General features: G+C 47.6%; 1 protein-coding gene across 1 annotated transcript in view; it reads right to left on the bottom strand.

Moving 5' to 3' along the window:
• Positions 1-491: 491 nt before the first annotated feature.
• Positions 492-15,424, bottom strand: part of GLG1 (golgi glycoprotein 1) — a 127,656-nt gene continuing 112,723 nt past the window's right edge. Inside the window, exons 18-26 of the mRNA XM_070770311.1 lie at positions 14,862-14,954; positions 12,385-12,522; positions 10,928-11,051; positions 10,035-10,177; positions 9,756-9,857; positions 8,750-8,857; positions 7,296-7,416; positions 6,579-6,685; positions 492-5,411 (exon numbers count right to left, since the gene is read on the bottom strand). Of these exons, the coding sequence (XP_070626412.1) occupies positions 5,244-5,411; positions 6,579-6,685; positions 7,296-7,416; positions 8,750-8,857; positions 9,756-9,857; positions 10,035-10,177; positions 10,928-11,051; positions 12,385-12,522; positions 14,862-14,954 (1,104 nt within the window). The 3' untranslated portion in view covers positions 492-5,243. The remainder of the gene's footprint in view (positions 5,412-6,578; positions 6,686-7,295; positions 7,417-8,749; positions 8,858-9,755; positions 9,858-10,034; positions 10,178-10,927; positions 11,052-12,384; positions 12,523-14,861; positions 14,955-15,424) is intronic.

Raw genomic sequence — 15,424 nt, forward strand, 5'->3', positions numbered from 1 at the left:
CTGAGAGCAGAGGAGGTAGAAGACAAGATGTGGGAAGGGTGTCGTGAGGTCACCGAGCTCAGGACTGGAACGGGGAGACAAGCACTGACTAAACGTGGACGCAGCAGCGCCCAAACGAATGTGGCCCACCCACTTCTGGGCCTGAACGGGAAGGCAGCCATCAGACACCAGGTGCCATCCTGTGCTGCATCTATAGGAAGGTCCAGACGTGTTCCCCGAGAAGCCTCATGACATGGCTTAAGCACATCAGCAGAAGGAGTAATTCTGGACACACGAGACTGAGGGTCAGAAAACCCGAGATCTGCTTCCAGCTCTCCTATAAAAGGCCTATGGTCCTACTCTGCTTGACCTAATTAACCAAGAACAAGGGCGTTCGAACAGTAAGTTTCTGAGCATCAGTGGCAAGTTCACAGCCAGCGCTCACCACTCTGGAGACTTCTACGAGCATAGCAGGTGTTTGAGGAGGGTCCTCCCAGTCACCACAGAGAAGATTTAACAAGTAAAAACCTGCAAACTCTTTATTAAATTCTCCCATTTCATCTGTACAGAAAAAAAAAATGCACATTATGTTCAGAATCTCGGTAACATCTCAAAATTACACAGCATGAACATGTAAAAACAAGGAACTGCCAGGATTTTATACATAGAAAGAAAAACCATTTACAAAAGAGGCTTGTTACTTTTTTTTTTTCCTTCTAAAAAAAAAAAACAAAACACACCAGTTTTTAAAGGCCTAAGATCTCACACAGCATTTGCTGGACAGTCTGTCTTCCAGCCTGGATTGACCCGGAAACACTGCGTGGGGAGGACGTTCAGTAAGCCTCGGGCTGCCAGCCCTCCTGTCACTCACTCTGGCCAGGGAACCTGCTCAAACCATCAAGTGTGTGCGGCACAGGGCCCACTGGGCTCTGGGGTCCAGGTGTCAAATCAGTGTTGGGGGAAGGCAAAACAGAATAGAGAGGCACTGTCTGAGTTCCCGCCTTGCCCAGGGAGACTCCTCCATCGCACGGCTGCCCATACCCCTACACGTGTGCTGTGGGGGGTCTTGGGAAGGAGGACGGGGAGGAGACCACCACCAGGATCCTGTCACCACCAGCCCGAGCAGACAGTCCCACCTCTGTGCTCCAGGTGACCAACAGCCCCTGGGTCTCCTCAGTGATCTCACTAGATGGCATGGAGGGGCCCACCACTCTCAATCAGTCTGGGTTTGCTAATGACTTTTGTCTGAGGTCTGGGCATGAAGGGGGATTGGGCCTCGAACTCAACTGCCCTGCCTGACATGTGACACTGGTCCTGGGGGAGAGGAGGACCAAGCGGAGTTTAGCTGGAGAGATGGCCAAGCAGAGATGAGACAGAAACCTACCAACCAGAACATCAGCTCCAGCCCCTGGTCCTTTGGGAGCTGAAGACCAGTGGGGGAGCGGTGATTCAGAAGTGGTAGGTCCTCAAAGACACAGGGAAACTCGGGGCACTGGAATGCTGCATTTTATAAAACTACTTAGGTGTTGTCCAAATGGTGAGAGTAAATAAAAGGAGTTCTGAGATTTTTCAACTTCCTAAGAATTTGAAATACAAGTAAACACACAAAAATGCACGATTCAAAAAACCCTATTCTTTTTATTCTATGGCCCAAATTTAGTTTGAATGAGTCAGGCTATGTTGGATGGCTTCTAAGGGTCCCTACTGCAGGTTCCTTCCCTGTACGTGCTTGCGTGGAATAAGCAATATGCGGAGAACACTTACTTTTTGGTGGGGGAGGGAAAGAAATGGGAAAAGCAAAGGCTTTTTTCCTCAGAGGAACTTAAGACCAGCTGAGAAAGGAGGTCCCACAAAGCAACCGATCCTTCCCCGGGTGACTCAAACCAGTGGGGATCTTTGGGACAGACAGTGGTCCCACAGCCTGGAGGTGGTGCACACAGGAGTGAATCTTCTCCTGGGAAGGGGGAGGGAAGTCAGCACCCTGTCTGATGAAATGTAAATGGAGGCTACAAGTCTTCACTACTAGTTTCTCTTGTTACCTGACCTCAGGAAATGGGAACAGATGAAATCTGATGGCAAATTTCCTGTCACATCTTCTAGGAAAGCAGAGTCTCCCTCCCTCTCCAGCATCCCTGAGAAGAGTGCGTGCAGGATGGGAGTCAAGGGCCGCAGTGAATACCAGTCAACACCTGCTCACTCAATCCTAGAATTCCCCTTGCCTCTTAAGGATGCACTGGCTCAGAACAAACTGATGGGGTCCACAGAACTGGGCCTGTGGGTGGTACCAGAGTGTCAGGGAATGCTAAGGAGGGGGGCTTTCCTGCTGGAGTGAACCCAGGCCTGTCTTGGAGCATCTCGCTAGCAGACTTCTCTTGGGACAGCAGCGATAGTGGAGGAAGGCCAGGGACGTGCAGGGCAAGACCTCACTCCACAGCCGCCTTGTGTGTGAGAAGCTCCGTGAGGGGGAGCAGTCAGCCTCGTCCTGCACATTCTATTCAGATTTCTGATTCCCTGCACTGCAGGGCCGCCAGACCAGAGAACTGACCTCCCGGCTCCTCTGGACTGCTGTGGAGATACTCGGTCGGCATCTCTGAGATTCGAGTGAGTGGACGAGGCCTGATGAGTTCCCTGGTTACCGTAATCTTCAGCAAGGGTATGGACCCTTGGTCTTGACCCAAAACCGTACCTGCTGCTGATGTAACTGTTCCTGGATGGGCTAGACATCAGATGACGACAGAGCAAGAGGGCCGTCAGCTCCCCCACTAGGGCCATGGTTTCCTCTTGCCTAGTTCTTGCCTAGCTGATTTACCCAAGAGTGACCTATGAAGCCAGGGACCAGAGGCGGCTCAGAGCCTGTTTCTGTCACACCGAATGAGGTACAGAATGGACATAGCTGGGCCATAGTTTCTGATGATGTATGAAACTGCTCAGTCATAGGAAACTACTCCAAGTTGGATGGTGAAATGCTTTCTGGCAACAAGCGATCAAAGACACCGGCAGAGTTATACCTTCTATCTATCCAGATCATTTCTCAAGGTGATGGATGTTTCAAGAACCAAACTTTTTTTCAAACTTCCAGATCTGCTGCAGACAGTTGAGATCATCTCTCAGTCCAGAAAGAAAAGCATCAAGACACAGTAAGCTGTGGTGATGTTTTACACACGTGGGGAGGGAGACAGCAGAGGAGGAGAATGGAAGCCCCCCCATCAGATGGGAAGTTATTCTGTGCTGTAAAGCACGTCACACGCATCAGTGGGGGCCTGTGTACATGTGACAACCCTGTTCCTCGCTCTCAGCACCTGCCCAGAGCAAGGGAGGAGCCCCAGGAGGTGCACCATCCACCAGCTCAGTTTAGTGCAACAGGGGTGGAAGGAGGGGTGGTGCTCCAACTCCAAGAGGTTCAAATGTGATGAGACAGAAGACCCGCAAGACAGCTGCTGAGAATCGGGAAGACCTTAAGAGCAGGACCTGAGGGGACCTGTCAGCTTAGAACCGCCCTTGGTGACTGGTGGTGCCCGAGGCAGGGGGCGTCTGCAGCTGGCGCCTGGAACCCACTGCCTCCAGTAAGAGTAGCAAAAAGGAGAAAGAAAGAAGCAAACCACAGTATCAGTATTCCAATATCCGTCCGTCAGGGTTAGACGAGGAGCCACCTGGACCAGCTGACCCATTTGTCCTGAACACGTTCCAGGGAAGACAGAGGGGGCGGGCCCGCGGCACGCGCGGACAGTGGCGAGGCGGGGCGGGGCCAGGCAGGGTGGGGCCAGGCAGGGTGCACGGTCTATGTGGGCAGTTTTAGGCACGTGATTTATAATACTCTGTGGACGTCTAACAGGTTAATAAAATATATATTATATAAATATATCTCCTACTGTACACACTGCCCTCTTGTGCAGCCACTGGATTCCGTGCCCCAAACTCAAGCCCAGGTGCCCCAGGCTGAACCGTGACGCCCGTGTGCCTCCCTTTTGATACTCCAAGCCTGTTATCTCTACACTGGAGGGTTAAGCGATGCTCAGGAATGTTTCCACAAAGCTCAGACTCAGCAAAGACTGATGAATCATCCAAGTACAACATTTAGCCAATGCCTACTACCGTGGGGGGATGCAGCCAACGGACAGAAAGGAAAGAGGAGAAAGAGCCTCCATCTTTTACTGGAACCATGTTCCACGCCCTCTGCATGAAGAGGTATGAAGGAGCTTGTCTGGGAAGGTGGCCCGGAGCCTGTGGGAAGGTCAGCCTGCCATCCCTCCCTGAGGCCAGGCTGCGTCTGCAGAAGCCACTGTTCCTGACCTGCATTGTTGCCTGAAACATGAACCACAGTGGGCTGATTCTGCCCCCACCCTGCTTCCCGCCCTGGCTCCCCCTGCTGGGTCGCAGGCACCCCCGGCAGCAGAGGACTCAGGGAGGCACTGCCACCCCAGCAGGGCCAGTCCAAACGCGGAGAGCCCCGTGCAGGTCTGGAAGGCAGGCCCTGGTGCCCAGCCTCTCGTGCAGAGCAGTGGACGGACGAGCTGCTCATAGCCCTGGGCCCTGCTCCAACCCACCCGCCCTCAGCCTAGGGGGCCCACTGGGCGAGCACGGCAGAGCGACACGTGGCCGTGGGTCCTGACCCGCAGTGGCTCTGCTCGGGTAGGGATCGGAAGGCATCACTGTTTCAGCAGAAGAAAACAAGACCCCAAGTGGGCTGGTCAGTCGTTTCCTGCTACTTGGTGAAGTCCGTGGCCCTGATGGGGCCAAAGGTGCTTCTGAGAGGTCAGCCAGACATCCCGGTTACAGCGTGTTAGGTGCTCCCCTCTAACGTCCTGCCTTCCTTTTACACCGCCACACAGAAGAAAGAACCCCATTGCTCAAATCAAGCCTGGAGGAGATGTGTTACTATATACATTTTTTTTTCCTTTCTTTAAAAAGATTTTTTTTGGTGTTTTAAAAAAAAAAAAAAATTCAGCTGAGTTGCAGGTCAGGTGAGTTGGTTCCGGAAGTATTGGTAGGTCCATCCGGATGAGAGACTTGTCTCTGGACAGGGAAACCCGAGTCTGCCGACAGAGGCGATCCCCAAAGCGGCCGGCTGCTGCACGAGTGGTCAAGGAGGAGGACACCATGGACGCGGGAGGAGTCTGCGGCGGACGAGGCGGTGGGCGCCTGCTGCTGCTCTAACGTGAGTGCTGGGGCCGCCGCGCAGGAGGGCGAGGTGAGGGGTGCGCTATACAGGAGGGCTGTACAAACGGGGCGCCAGGCAGGTAGTTCCTCTGGGGCTCCAGGCGCCTCTACCTGTCCTTGAGCTCTCGTGTCACGCGCTTGGTGATGCGTCCACACATCAGGCCGATCAGGAACAATATGCAGATGCTCCCGCTGATCACAGAGAGGATGTAGTTCTTGGACGGGGAGGTCATCACTTGCATGGCGAGGTCAGAGAAGCCGTCCGCTGGGGCTACCTGGAAAACAAACGGTGGCATCGCCCTCAGAGAGGTGTGGGCTGAGCCGATGCCCACTCGAAACTGCCCCTCGGTTCCTACCGTAACTGGGGTCATTTCTTTAGGGGAGAGAAGACGGTGAGGGATGAGAAAGTCAAACACAGAGCTACAACTGGCTTTCCTGATCATAGTGCTGTACACAGCTGCCGCACAAGATGAGGCAATGCGGACAAATGCAAAGTGGCGGGCTCTCAGAAGCCAACACAGCCGTCACCACCGCCAGTGCGCTAAGGGCCCTCACACGGAGGACCTGACCACGTGCCGACAGAGGGCTCAGCACGCGTCAAGCATTCAGTCCTCACACCAGTCCTGGCATATAGATTTCACGACTCCCACATCACAGGTGAAGACCCAGCAGCCCAAGGGGTGGCAAGGGGTCAACTGATTTGTACAAGGACACAGGTCCTTAAATATTTTGATTTATTTTCCTCACACACTGCTGCCTTTTTAAAAACAAAGAGAAAAGCTAACGTTGTGGTGGATGCTCCTTCTGTCTTGACTTGTTTCCATTCACCATCATATCATCAGCATCCTCTCCCCCACCAAAAACAACCTGCAGACATGACTTATGCTGACTGAATAGACTCAAACCAATCCCCCAGCTGTGGACACCGAGAGTCTAACCAGCCTTCACGTCAGTGCTTTCTCCAGTGGACCTCTATGGCCGCCTGCTCTGGCAGAATCAGGACCAAACGGCTCCCCAGGTGCGCACGGATCTGTTCTGCTGGGTCTCAGTTTAGCCTGGGTGCCCAAGAGGGTCTGGACCAGAGGTCTGGGCTGCTTCTACACCCATCCGTGTACTGAGAACAGCATGACGGGTCTTCAGATTAAAGTGATCTGAGCACCAGCATGTGCCAACAGAAAACAAGCAGTGGAGTCACTGAGAAGCAATCCTTAGTGGCTCAGAAGTAGAAACCGATGAGGAAAGAAGAGATCAATTCATGTCTCAGCTGTCCTATCTGGAGATGACGGCTCCAGGCTCACAGAGCCCAGGAGTCCTACAGGTGCACTGAAAGATGTTTTCAAACACAATGATTCATGACAAGGACAAAGGGTCAGTGAAGTAACTCAAAGAGACTGGGAAACTCAGGGAACATGTCACTTCAGGAGATTCTCGAGGTTCGTTACCTTTGCTGCGTAACTCCACATTTCAATCCGGTCATTGAGACGTTTTTTGCACTCTGGTTGTAACCTCACCCGCTTGTCCTCCAGGGCCTCCATAAGGCAGGACATTTCTGTGCAAGGAAAGGGGTAAGAAGAGTCAGAAGATGTACAGAACAGAGATTTCAGTAAGGCTGGGGAGAAGGGTACCTACCACCAGGGAATTCAGATCCAGAGGCTACCCAAAGTGAAATCCCTTCAAGGACACTTCACCTAAGAGCTCACATGGAGAAGAATGTCTAAGGATGGCTCTCCGGACTCTCTCTTAAAACCTCTTGATTCTCAGAGGACACACGTGGGTCAGAAAGAGCCGTACCCTTGCCCAGGTTCCACGTCACGCAGGACCTGACCTCAGAGCCCACTGTGGCCACTGGGGAAGCTGTCGGAGCCATTCGCTGGGCAAGGCAAGGAAGAGGGCCGTGATGATGGCTTTAACTTTTGCCTCCCTGGTAAGTAACTCAACTTTCTCTTGTCAAATCTTTACCTCTGGTCAGGGCTGTACCACTGTACACCTGCAGATCACTCCTAAACTCACTTTTCACAAAGCATCAACGAGGCCCCCAAGGGTGCCGTCTATGGTTGAGCTGCAGCTACAGAACAGAGTTGCTGTAACTGATGTCTCCGCAGGACCTCTGCTCCTCCCGAGACAGCTCAGAAAGGGCTACAGTGAACGCAGCGACTTACGACGCCCTCGGCCAGGGGTGATGGCCGCACAGTGGTGTTTAATGTCCAGGGCACAAGCTGTATGAAGAACCGGGTCCACGAAGATGTCTGCTTTGCTTTCCTTCAGCATGTTTAACACTTCCTAAGGCAGGGAGATCACAGAGAGCACTCTTATAGAGGACACACGGCGAAATCTGTTGTCCGTACATACTTCATGCACAAACATGTCAAGGAGAGAAGGTTAAGCCAACAGAGGCTACTCGGAGATTGCTGGCAATGTGGTGAGGGTGCAAAGAACGGAGATTGTTAGCATCCAATTTAATTCAATAAATGTAATTTGGGGCCCGAGTGTACGCACAGCTGTTTGCTAAGCAAAGCAGGGCAGTATTAAGATCAGAATTGGGTTTTGGCATTCTGGTATACCATATTATTAAATACTAAGTGTTAGTGTTTACACTGACTTAAAGCAGTTCTTTTGTTTCTACAGAACTCTGTAAACGTGAAAACTGAAAATCAGAGTAATAAGCTATATTAAAATTCCAAAACAGAAGAGCACGTTTGTAAAATGTCTCACTTTATCGACATTACTCTCAAAAGGAAAAAAGACTTGTCAGCACCTAACTTCTACGGTGAGAACAATTCTTGTCTGAGTTCAAAGATGTTCTGATCAACAGAAATACAAACAGAACAGAACTGAAATCAACTTGGCAGACACTGTTATTAATGATGAAACTGCAGTAGATAGTCCAGAAATACTTTCTTATGTAGAAATTAGTGTGCTCTTAATAGACTGTAAAAGAATAATAAAAGCAAAGCAAAGCAAAAAAAAAAGTATTGTTCAAAAAGTCCTCCCTGAAGTTAAATGAAATCATTTGATGAAATGTTTGCAGGAAAATACGTGGATTTAGCATTCAAGCAACTCCTACCATTCTTCAGACCACGTGGAATCAGAAACATTTTTAGCAGATGAAAATATTTGCACACAATATTCACACTGATTCAACAATATTATTCAAACACTTTTCCAAAAAGAGATAAAGCTTTCTAAAAAAAGATCAAATATATATTATTTTGCTTATCAATTTCATAAGACAATATACGTTAACTCATATTTTGATGAAATTTTTTATGTGATGTTTCTGAAATGAGCTAGATTTTTAGTTTCATTAACTCTTATGAATGTAGTACCCTTACCGGTATATTGGAATTGACATTTTACTTCGGCATAGCACTTAAACGTTGGTCTAGTCATGGAGACGAGACATATTCACAACTAATTAGTAGGCGTGTAAGAATATTTAAGTTACAGGCAATTAAGAGTCAAAAGCGCAATGAGTTTGGTAAGAGGAATGGACAGAATCCCTGGAAGGCAGGTTTTGATTTTACCACCGAGATGCACAGTCTATAGCTTTCAGAGGAAGAAGAGGAAGAGGAGAAGAACGCAAGCGACAGAAAATGGAGACTAACGGAGTCACCTTTTTACAGCCTTCTGTTTTGATTTTGAGCAGGTTGACCTTGAGGCACTCCTCCACCTGGCCGGTCTGCTCCTGGGCTGCGGCTTCCTCGGCGCACAGACTGGCGATCTGCTCGGGACACACAGAGCACAGGCAGCCCTGCGCGCTGGGCTCCTGGGCCTCTGCATCACACAGACTCACGATCTCCCACAGACGTGACTGGGTGCCTCTCAAATGGGTCCCTGGTGGCTTTCACTCCCCTCCCCCCACATGGCATGCCAGGCTCTGTTCTCCTTCACAAGAACTGGCACAGAGCCGAAAAACTTGTCAACACATGTATCTTCATGCTGTCAACCTCCAGGCCTGAGTCAGACTGTCCCAGGCCTGGTCACAGAGACTACTCCCTGATTGCTCAAGAGGAAGGTCAGACAGCCAAGTAAAATCCTAAAAGCAAAGGCTTGACATTCACAGAACATCAGGGTAAACCAAGCTGCATAGCTTGGAAACACAAAGGGGTCCTGACACATAGCTTGCAGCGCAGATTTAAAATGTAGCCTTCTTTTGGAGAGCTTTATGAGTAAGCTTCTTTGAAATACCTTTAAAACTCATATCCATAAAACTGATGTATGGTGAACAAAGTTCTCAACATGGCCTTTTCCAGCTAGGAAGTCAACTTCCAAGAATAGGCCCTTCATCAGAGGTATTTATTACAGGAGCACTTCCATTTTTCTGGCAAGTGTTGGGTGTGTTTTGGGTTGACCATCAGAATAAGGAGAGGGAAGACCAAATTAGACATAGACAGATATAATAATACTCATGTTCTACAGAGAAATATGGAATCAAAATTGAACAGTGTTGAGGACTAAGGCCAGGTCAAATTCAGTGTTAGAAAGAACCAGAAGCTCAGACAATGGAGAGCCTAGAAGAATACTGGATTCAGGGCTGAAGGGAAAGAGTAAAGAACTTATCTCCAGTAAAGCCCTCCTGACCAGCTCTGCTCACAGCAAGCTCTGCACCCACACCCTACCTCATCCGAGCAGTGCAGCTGGAGCTGAGGGTCCAGGCGGTAATCCAGAGCAGACTCCTGGATGATGATCCGGATCTGGTCCTCACAGTCTGAAGAGAGGCGCTACGCGTGACAAGGGGGAGGAGGTCAGCCTATTAGAACATGTCAGCTTTCCACCTGGGCCCTGGCTTGGGGATGATGTGAGAAAGGTCTTGGGGAAAGTGGCAGTAAGCTAAGGACTTCCAAAGAAAACGCCGTCGGAACTAGTGGAGGCCTCGTGCAAAGCCCAGGGCAGTTTACCTGGTCTGCATATCTCAGCTTGAGGCAAGAGATGACTTGACCTTCTAACTCTGAATCATCCTTGGCCTTAGTCAGGATCCCATGACAGAATTTAGGGATGTCGGCTTTGCAGGCTTTCCTTAGCACAGGGTTTAAGCGGTAATCTAGAAGAAAGGAATAAGCATGTGATAAAATACTCCACCTGGGTTCACAGATGTTTTGAGATCCACTTACCCAAAGGGGACATATTATGTCAATGACCATAAATAAACCATTAATTTTTTTATCCAGTAAATGGAGGACCTTAGTTCCCTGACCAGGGACTGAACCTGGGCCACAAGAGTGAGAGTGAGGAGCCCTACCACTAGGCTGCCAGGCAACTCCCTCACGACGCTATTTTAAATCCTCAACATAGTGTGGTGGAAGGGCAGACGTGGAGAATCCTACTCCCCAGCAGCTCTGCAGGGTCTATTGAGACCAACATTCTAAGCAGTCCTCACAAAAATCACGCAGACATCAGTACCCTTCCCCATAATATATATATTCAAAAACGCTGAATATCCAACTCAATTTGACGATTAAGTTACAAGGTCTTGCAACTTCAAGATTAAATGTCTCTGTTCTGAAACAGATCACCCATGCATTCTCCTGCCACGTGCATGAAGTTTTATTCAACCTCCAGACTTTTTCAAAGAACTCTAGCCCTAATTCGTTTTGGATGCCCTGTAACGGCAAGCTCCCCATGACTCTGTGTTCCTCTGGACCCTCTTCAGGGAAGACGTCACCTTGCTCACTACATCCAGATTCTTAGCAGTCACAAGCACCAAAGCACCTTTAGTTTAGTTAGGCAAGTATATGCCCACTCAGCTCCTCTGAAGCTCTACCCTGTGGGACCAGGAAAGCCAAGATGGTACCTGTGTTCTGGGTGATCTGGCGCTTGGTTATCATCTGTTTGCATTTGGGATCCATCAATTCACTGTTTTTATTTTGCTTCAAACACTGCAACATAGTTTTGGAATCTGCTTCTGGACAGAATCTCTGCAAAAAAACAAAAGTAGTTAATAAAAGTAGTTAATTGCCAAATGCAGCAGTTAACTCCATATTTATCACTCTTACATCTTCTAGGAGCTTATGACAGAACCTAAAGGTATCACTTGGGACAAGAGAAACAGCAAGCCTGAATAAGCACCCAGCCTTCAGATCCCTTTTATCGATTCTCTACTATACTTCTCACATTTCTTTCTACTTCCTGTTTCTTATTTTGCACAGGACTGATTCCCTACTTACATGGCTATGCTACATTACATGGCATCTCATGAGCTTACATACTGTTGACATATGAACGTAACACTGGGCTAGGTGACCATGTAGCCCTCAAACTGTATCTACCCAACTCCAATGGGAAACTCAGGAATGACCCACCAAATAATGTGAGCAGGGATGCAGGGAAATGACCTTTCTGGTTCATTCTTTAACTACAGGATCTCCTACCAAATCCTGTGGAGCCAGATCTTGTACACTTGCTAGTGTCCTTGAAGTCAGAGATTCACTCTGACTAGTGATAAACTCATCTCTATCCGCTAATCCACAGTCCACTGTGGATTAATTATAGTCCACTGGTCTTAATATGACTGATGCAGATTGCTGATTGATTTTTATAAAAGGCATAAAAGTTCCCTCAAATCACAGCCTGATTATTTCCATTTTTACAGAGGGCTCAATTCTTCCAGACCCACCTAAAGAGACTTTACTTTCACAATTTTCTTTAGAGTTTGTTTGACAGGGTGAGAAGTATCGCTTTATTTTAAAGGGAAGTTGAAATAAGGGGTTCGCACTTAGATCTCTTTGTACGCGTGCACAGATCCAGGAATGACATCTCGTCACCCCTGATGCAGGGGACGTTCACTGGAGATGCAAAAGAACCAAAAGAACTTGTACAACAAAAAAGCCATTGATGGCGGTAGACAGGTGGTGGGAGACAGGGCATTTGATGGTGACTTTTTCAGTAGACCTCCACCTACCGCCTCAAAACTCATCATATATTCAGTGGGCCTCTATTTTCTTGCGTCTCAGGTCAAAGTGAGGTCAGTCATTGTGGCTTAGTGGTTCTCAAACTGGAGCTGCCCTGGAACCCGTGGGTGCTTGTGAAGACAGAAGCCACCACTTGCAGAGACTGACTCAAGAGGTCAGGTGGGGCCTGAGAGTCTAAGTTCCCAGGTGGTGCTGGTGCTGCAGGTCTAGGGGCCAGAGTTCGAGAACCATGGCTTTAGCTATATAAAACAGGTTGATACTGAAAGATTATGTGCATTTACTCTGAAATGTAAAGAAGCTCATGCTACTGTTACTGTGACCCTGGTTTTAGACCCCTTACCTTTATCATCTGCTTGCAGACTCTCATGAGCGTATAGTCTAGTTCTGGGTCCATCATCTCTGTCTCCTGCAGCTTAAACACTTTCTGGTGGCAACGAGGGCTCAGCTGCTTCTTGTTTTCTTTCAGACATTCAATAATCTAGGGCATAAGAATTATGGACAAGTTAAGAGGTGGATCAGGGATTGATAATCCACGTTTCCTGACTAAAGCATTCACTTCTTGGTGCATACCTCATTTTTCTATCCAGGCATCCTCTATTTCTAATTCCTAGGTAACAGGAATCAGGATTTTCTCACAAAGGAGAATTAGATTTATAGATCTACAACCTCAGGGCTAGAGGCAAACCAAATGTATAAACATGATGGATGACGAGCAGGCTGCACTGGAAGTCTGTGGGGAAGGAAACCCTCTCAAGATTTCTGGTTTCTTCTCCCTTCCAGGGTTGTTTCTTGTAGATTTCTTTTGGAGCATACATCAGGCTCTCTGCCTTTCCCTGCAGCAATAACCCTGACTCGACAGTAGGCACAAGCCAGGAAGTTCAGCTCAACTCATCATTTATCATACGGGAACAGAGCATGAGATGCCAGGTATGAACCAGACCCAATCCTTGCCCCTGAAGGGTGAGGGTTAGGGATGGTGGCAGAGACCCCAAGTCAAGGCCTGGCACCACCAGAAGACACAGAGCAAGGAAGCTTTCAGCCGAGAGCCTCGGGAAAGACAGCAGGTCTGTTAACACCTCGATTTCAGGGATGAGGCCTCAAGACTGGGAAAGAATAAATTTGGTTTAAGGCGCCCAGTTTGTGGAAATGTGGCAGCTCTACAAAACTAACATTCAGATGTAAGATTTACAGTGGACCTCTCATCAGAAACCGCAGGCACTTCTTTGGTGGGCCAGAGGTTAAGATGCCACACTACCCGTGCAGGCGGTGCAGGTTCAATCCCTGGTCAAGAAACTAAGATCCCAAAGGCTGTGTGCATGGTACAGCCTAAAAAACAAAAACAAAACAAAACAAGAAAAAACAAAACTATGCATAAAAGAATATGGAGTGAAATAAAGTACTGTAAGAGAAAAAAAAAAATCCATCAACCTAGCATTCTATATCCAGCAAATCTGTTTTTCAAAAACGAAGACAGAAAAAAAAAAAGAAGACAGACTTTCTCACACAAGCAAAAACTGAGGTAATTCATTATCCATACACACATCTTGCAAAAAAAAAAGTTAAAAAAAGAAATTCTTCAGGCAGAAGGGAAAACATATATAGGTCAAAACCTTGGATCTACATAAAGAAAGGAAGAGCGTTAGAAAAGGGAAAAAAAAGAAGAAAAAAATATAAAATGATTTTTCTTATTTTTAGCTGATTTAACTGATAACAGCCTAGTAACAATGTACTGGGGGATCATGGCATATGAATTAAAAAATGAATAATGTCAAAAGGGATGGGTAGAAGGAACTATCAGTGCTCCTTATTAAAATACATACATTGGAAAAAAAAGAAATGACAAAATCCAACTGGTGGTCTCTCTGAAGAGCAGAATGGAAAGCCTAAAATGATAAATTATGAATCTGGGAAACAGAACTGAAGAACTACCTACCTGAGTGTAGTATAGAGAGAGAAAGAAAGGAAAAACGTGGAAGAAAAATGGACATGGAGGACAGATTCCGATGTTCCAAATGTCTAACAGGAGTTCCAGAAGGAAGGATAAGAAGGGAATTTTTGAAAGAACAATGTCCGAGAATTTCTTTGAACTGAAGTAAGACATGAATTCTGAGACGGAGCCAACAAGGATAATAAAAACAAAAACCAGATCTAACTATAGCATAGTGAAATTACAGATCATTAAAAATAAAGAGAAAACTCAGAGGTAGATTAACGACACAGAACTGAGAATCAGACTGACACTGGTCTTTGCATCGCCCAGAGCAGATACTAGAAGACAACAAAGCCATCAGCTCTGAGGCTGACGCACTGTGGCAACGCCACACACTACAAGAGGTAGATCCAATGTCAGAATAACACTAAAACAAAAACACTTCACTGCATCTCATTCCTGATCATTCTGGCTAGGGCCCTGTTCTGTGAATTAGAGGGAAAAACAAAAAAACCTCCCGTGGTGGTTCTTATGTGACCTCCAGTTAAGAACTTCTGTGCAATGGGATCAAATGAGAGAACAACTAATTTTTGAGGTGCAGAGTGTTGGGAAAGCTATAGGCAGGAGGAGGCATTGGAAAGATCACTGGGAGTTTACTAGGCAGGCAAGCTGGGGGAGGACAAGGTAACCAGAGAGAAGGAAGAGAATGAATTGGTGGCAAAGAGGAATGAGAGTGAGCAAAAGTACTCTGCTTGGGAAAAGCAGCCTGGTGTGGCTTAAGGGATGATCAGGCAGGACAGGATGGGACCTATCCCACCCACAGAAAATTACTAAAAAGATATCTTCATACTACTTTCACCATCAAAAAATAAAAACCAAAAAGTTACCTGCGCGTTGCCATACTGCACAGTGGAGCAGTGGTTCTTGATGTCACCTTTGCAGGCTTCATACAGATCTGGTTCCAGGCGGATGTCCTCTGTCTGTATGAGAGAGCCAGCACGGGAAAGTAAGCTTACTCTACGCTGGTGAGATCAAATGCTCTACACATTTGTAGACTGGAGCTCGTCTGGTGGCCATAAATGCTAAGGGGCCACTGCGATAATGGGAGGAGGAGGACTGAATTTCAGTTTGGCCACTATTCTAGCTTCATGGCCTTGGACTTTCTTTGCAAAATGAAATGCTACCATTCTACTCTGACCCCTTCACAGGACTGCTGTAAGATGAAATAAGGTAGTATGATGTGGAAACCACTCTGAAAGCTAAAATCATTATATGGAAGTAGGACTCTACTTTTATTGTTTTACTGAAAGAGTCATGTTCACATCTAGGGACCCAAAGTTTCTATTATAAAAGGATGCATAGGCCAGTTCTACTTATGTGGAAACCTGGTCATGCAACTTTGGGGATATTAGTATTCTCTGGTGTTCATTACTACTTTCTGCTTAGAATG

This window comes from Bos indicus, chromosome 18, assembly GCF_029378745.1.
Source record: "Bos indicus isolate NIAB-ARS_2022 breed Sahiwal x Tharparkar chromosome 18, NIAB-ARS_B.indTharparkar_mat_pri_1.0, whole genome shotgun sequence".
NCBI lineage: Eukaryota > Metazoa > Chordata > Mammalia > Artiodactyla > Bovidae > Bos > Bos indicus.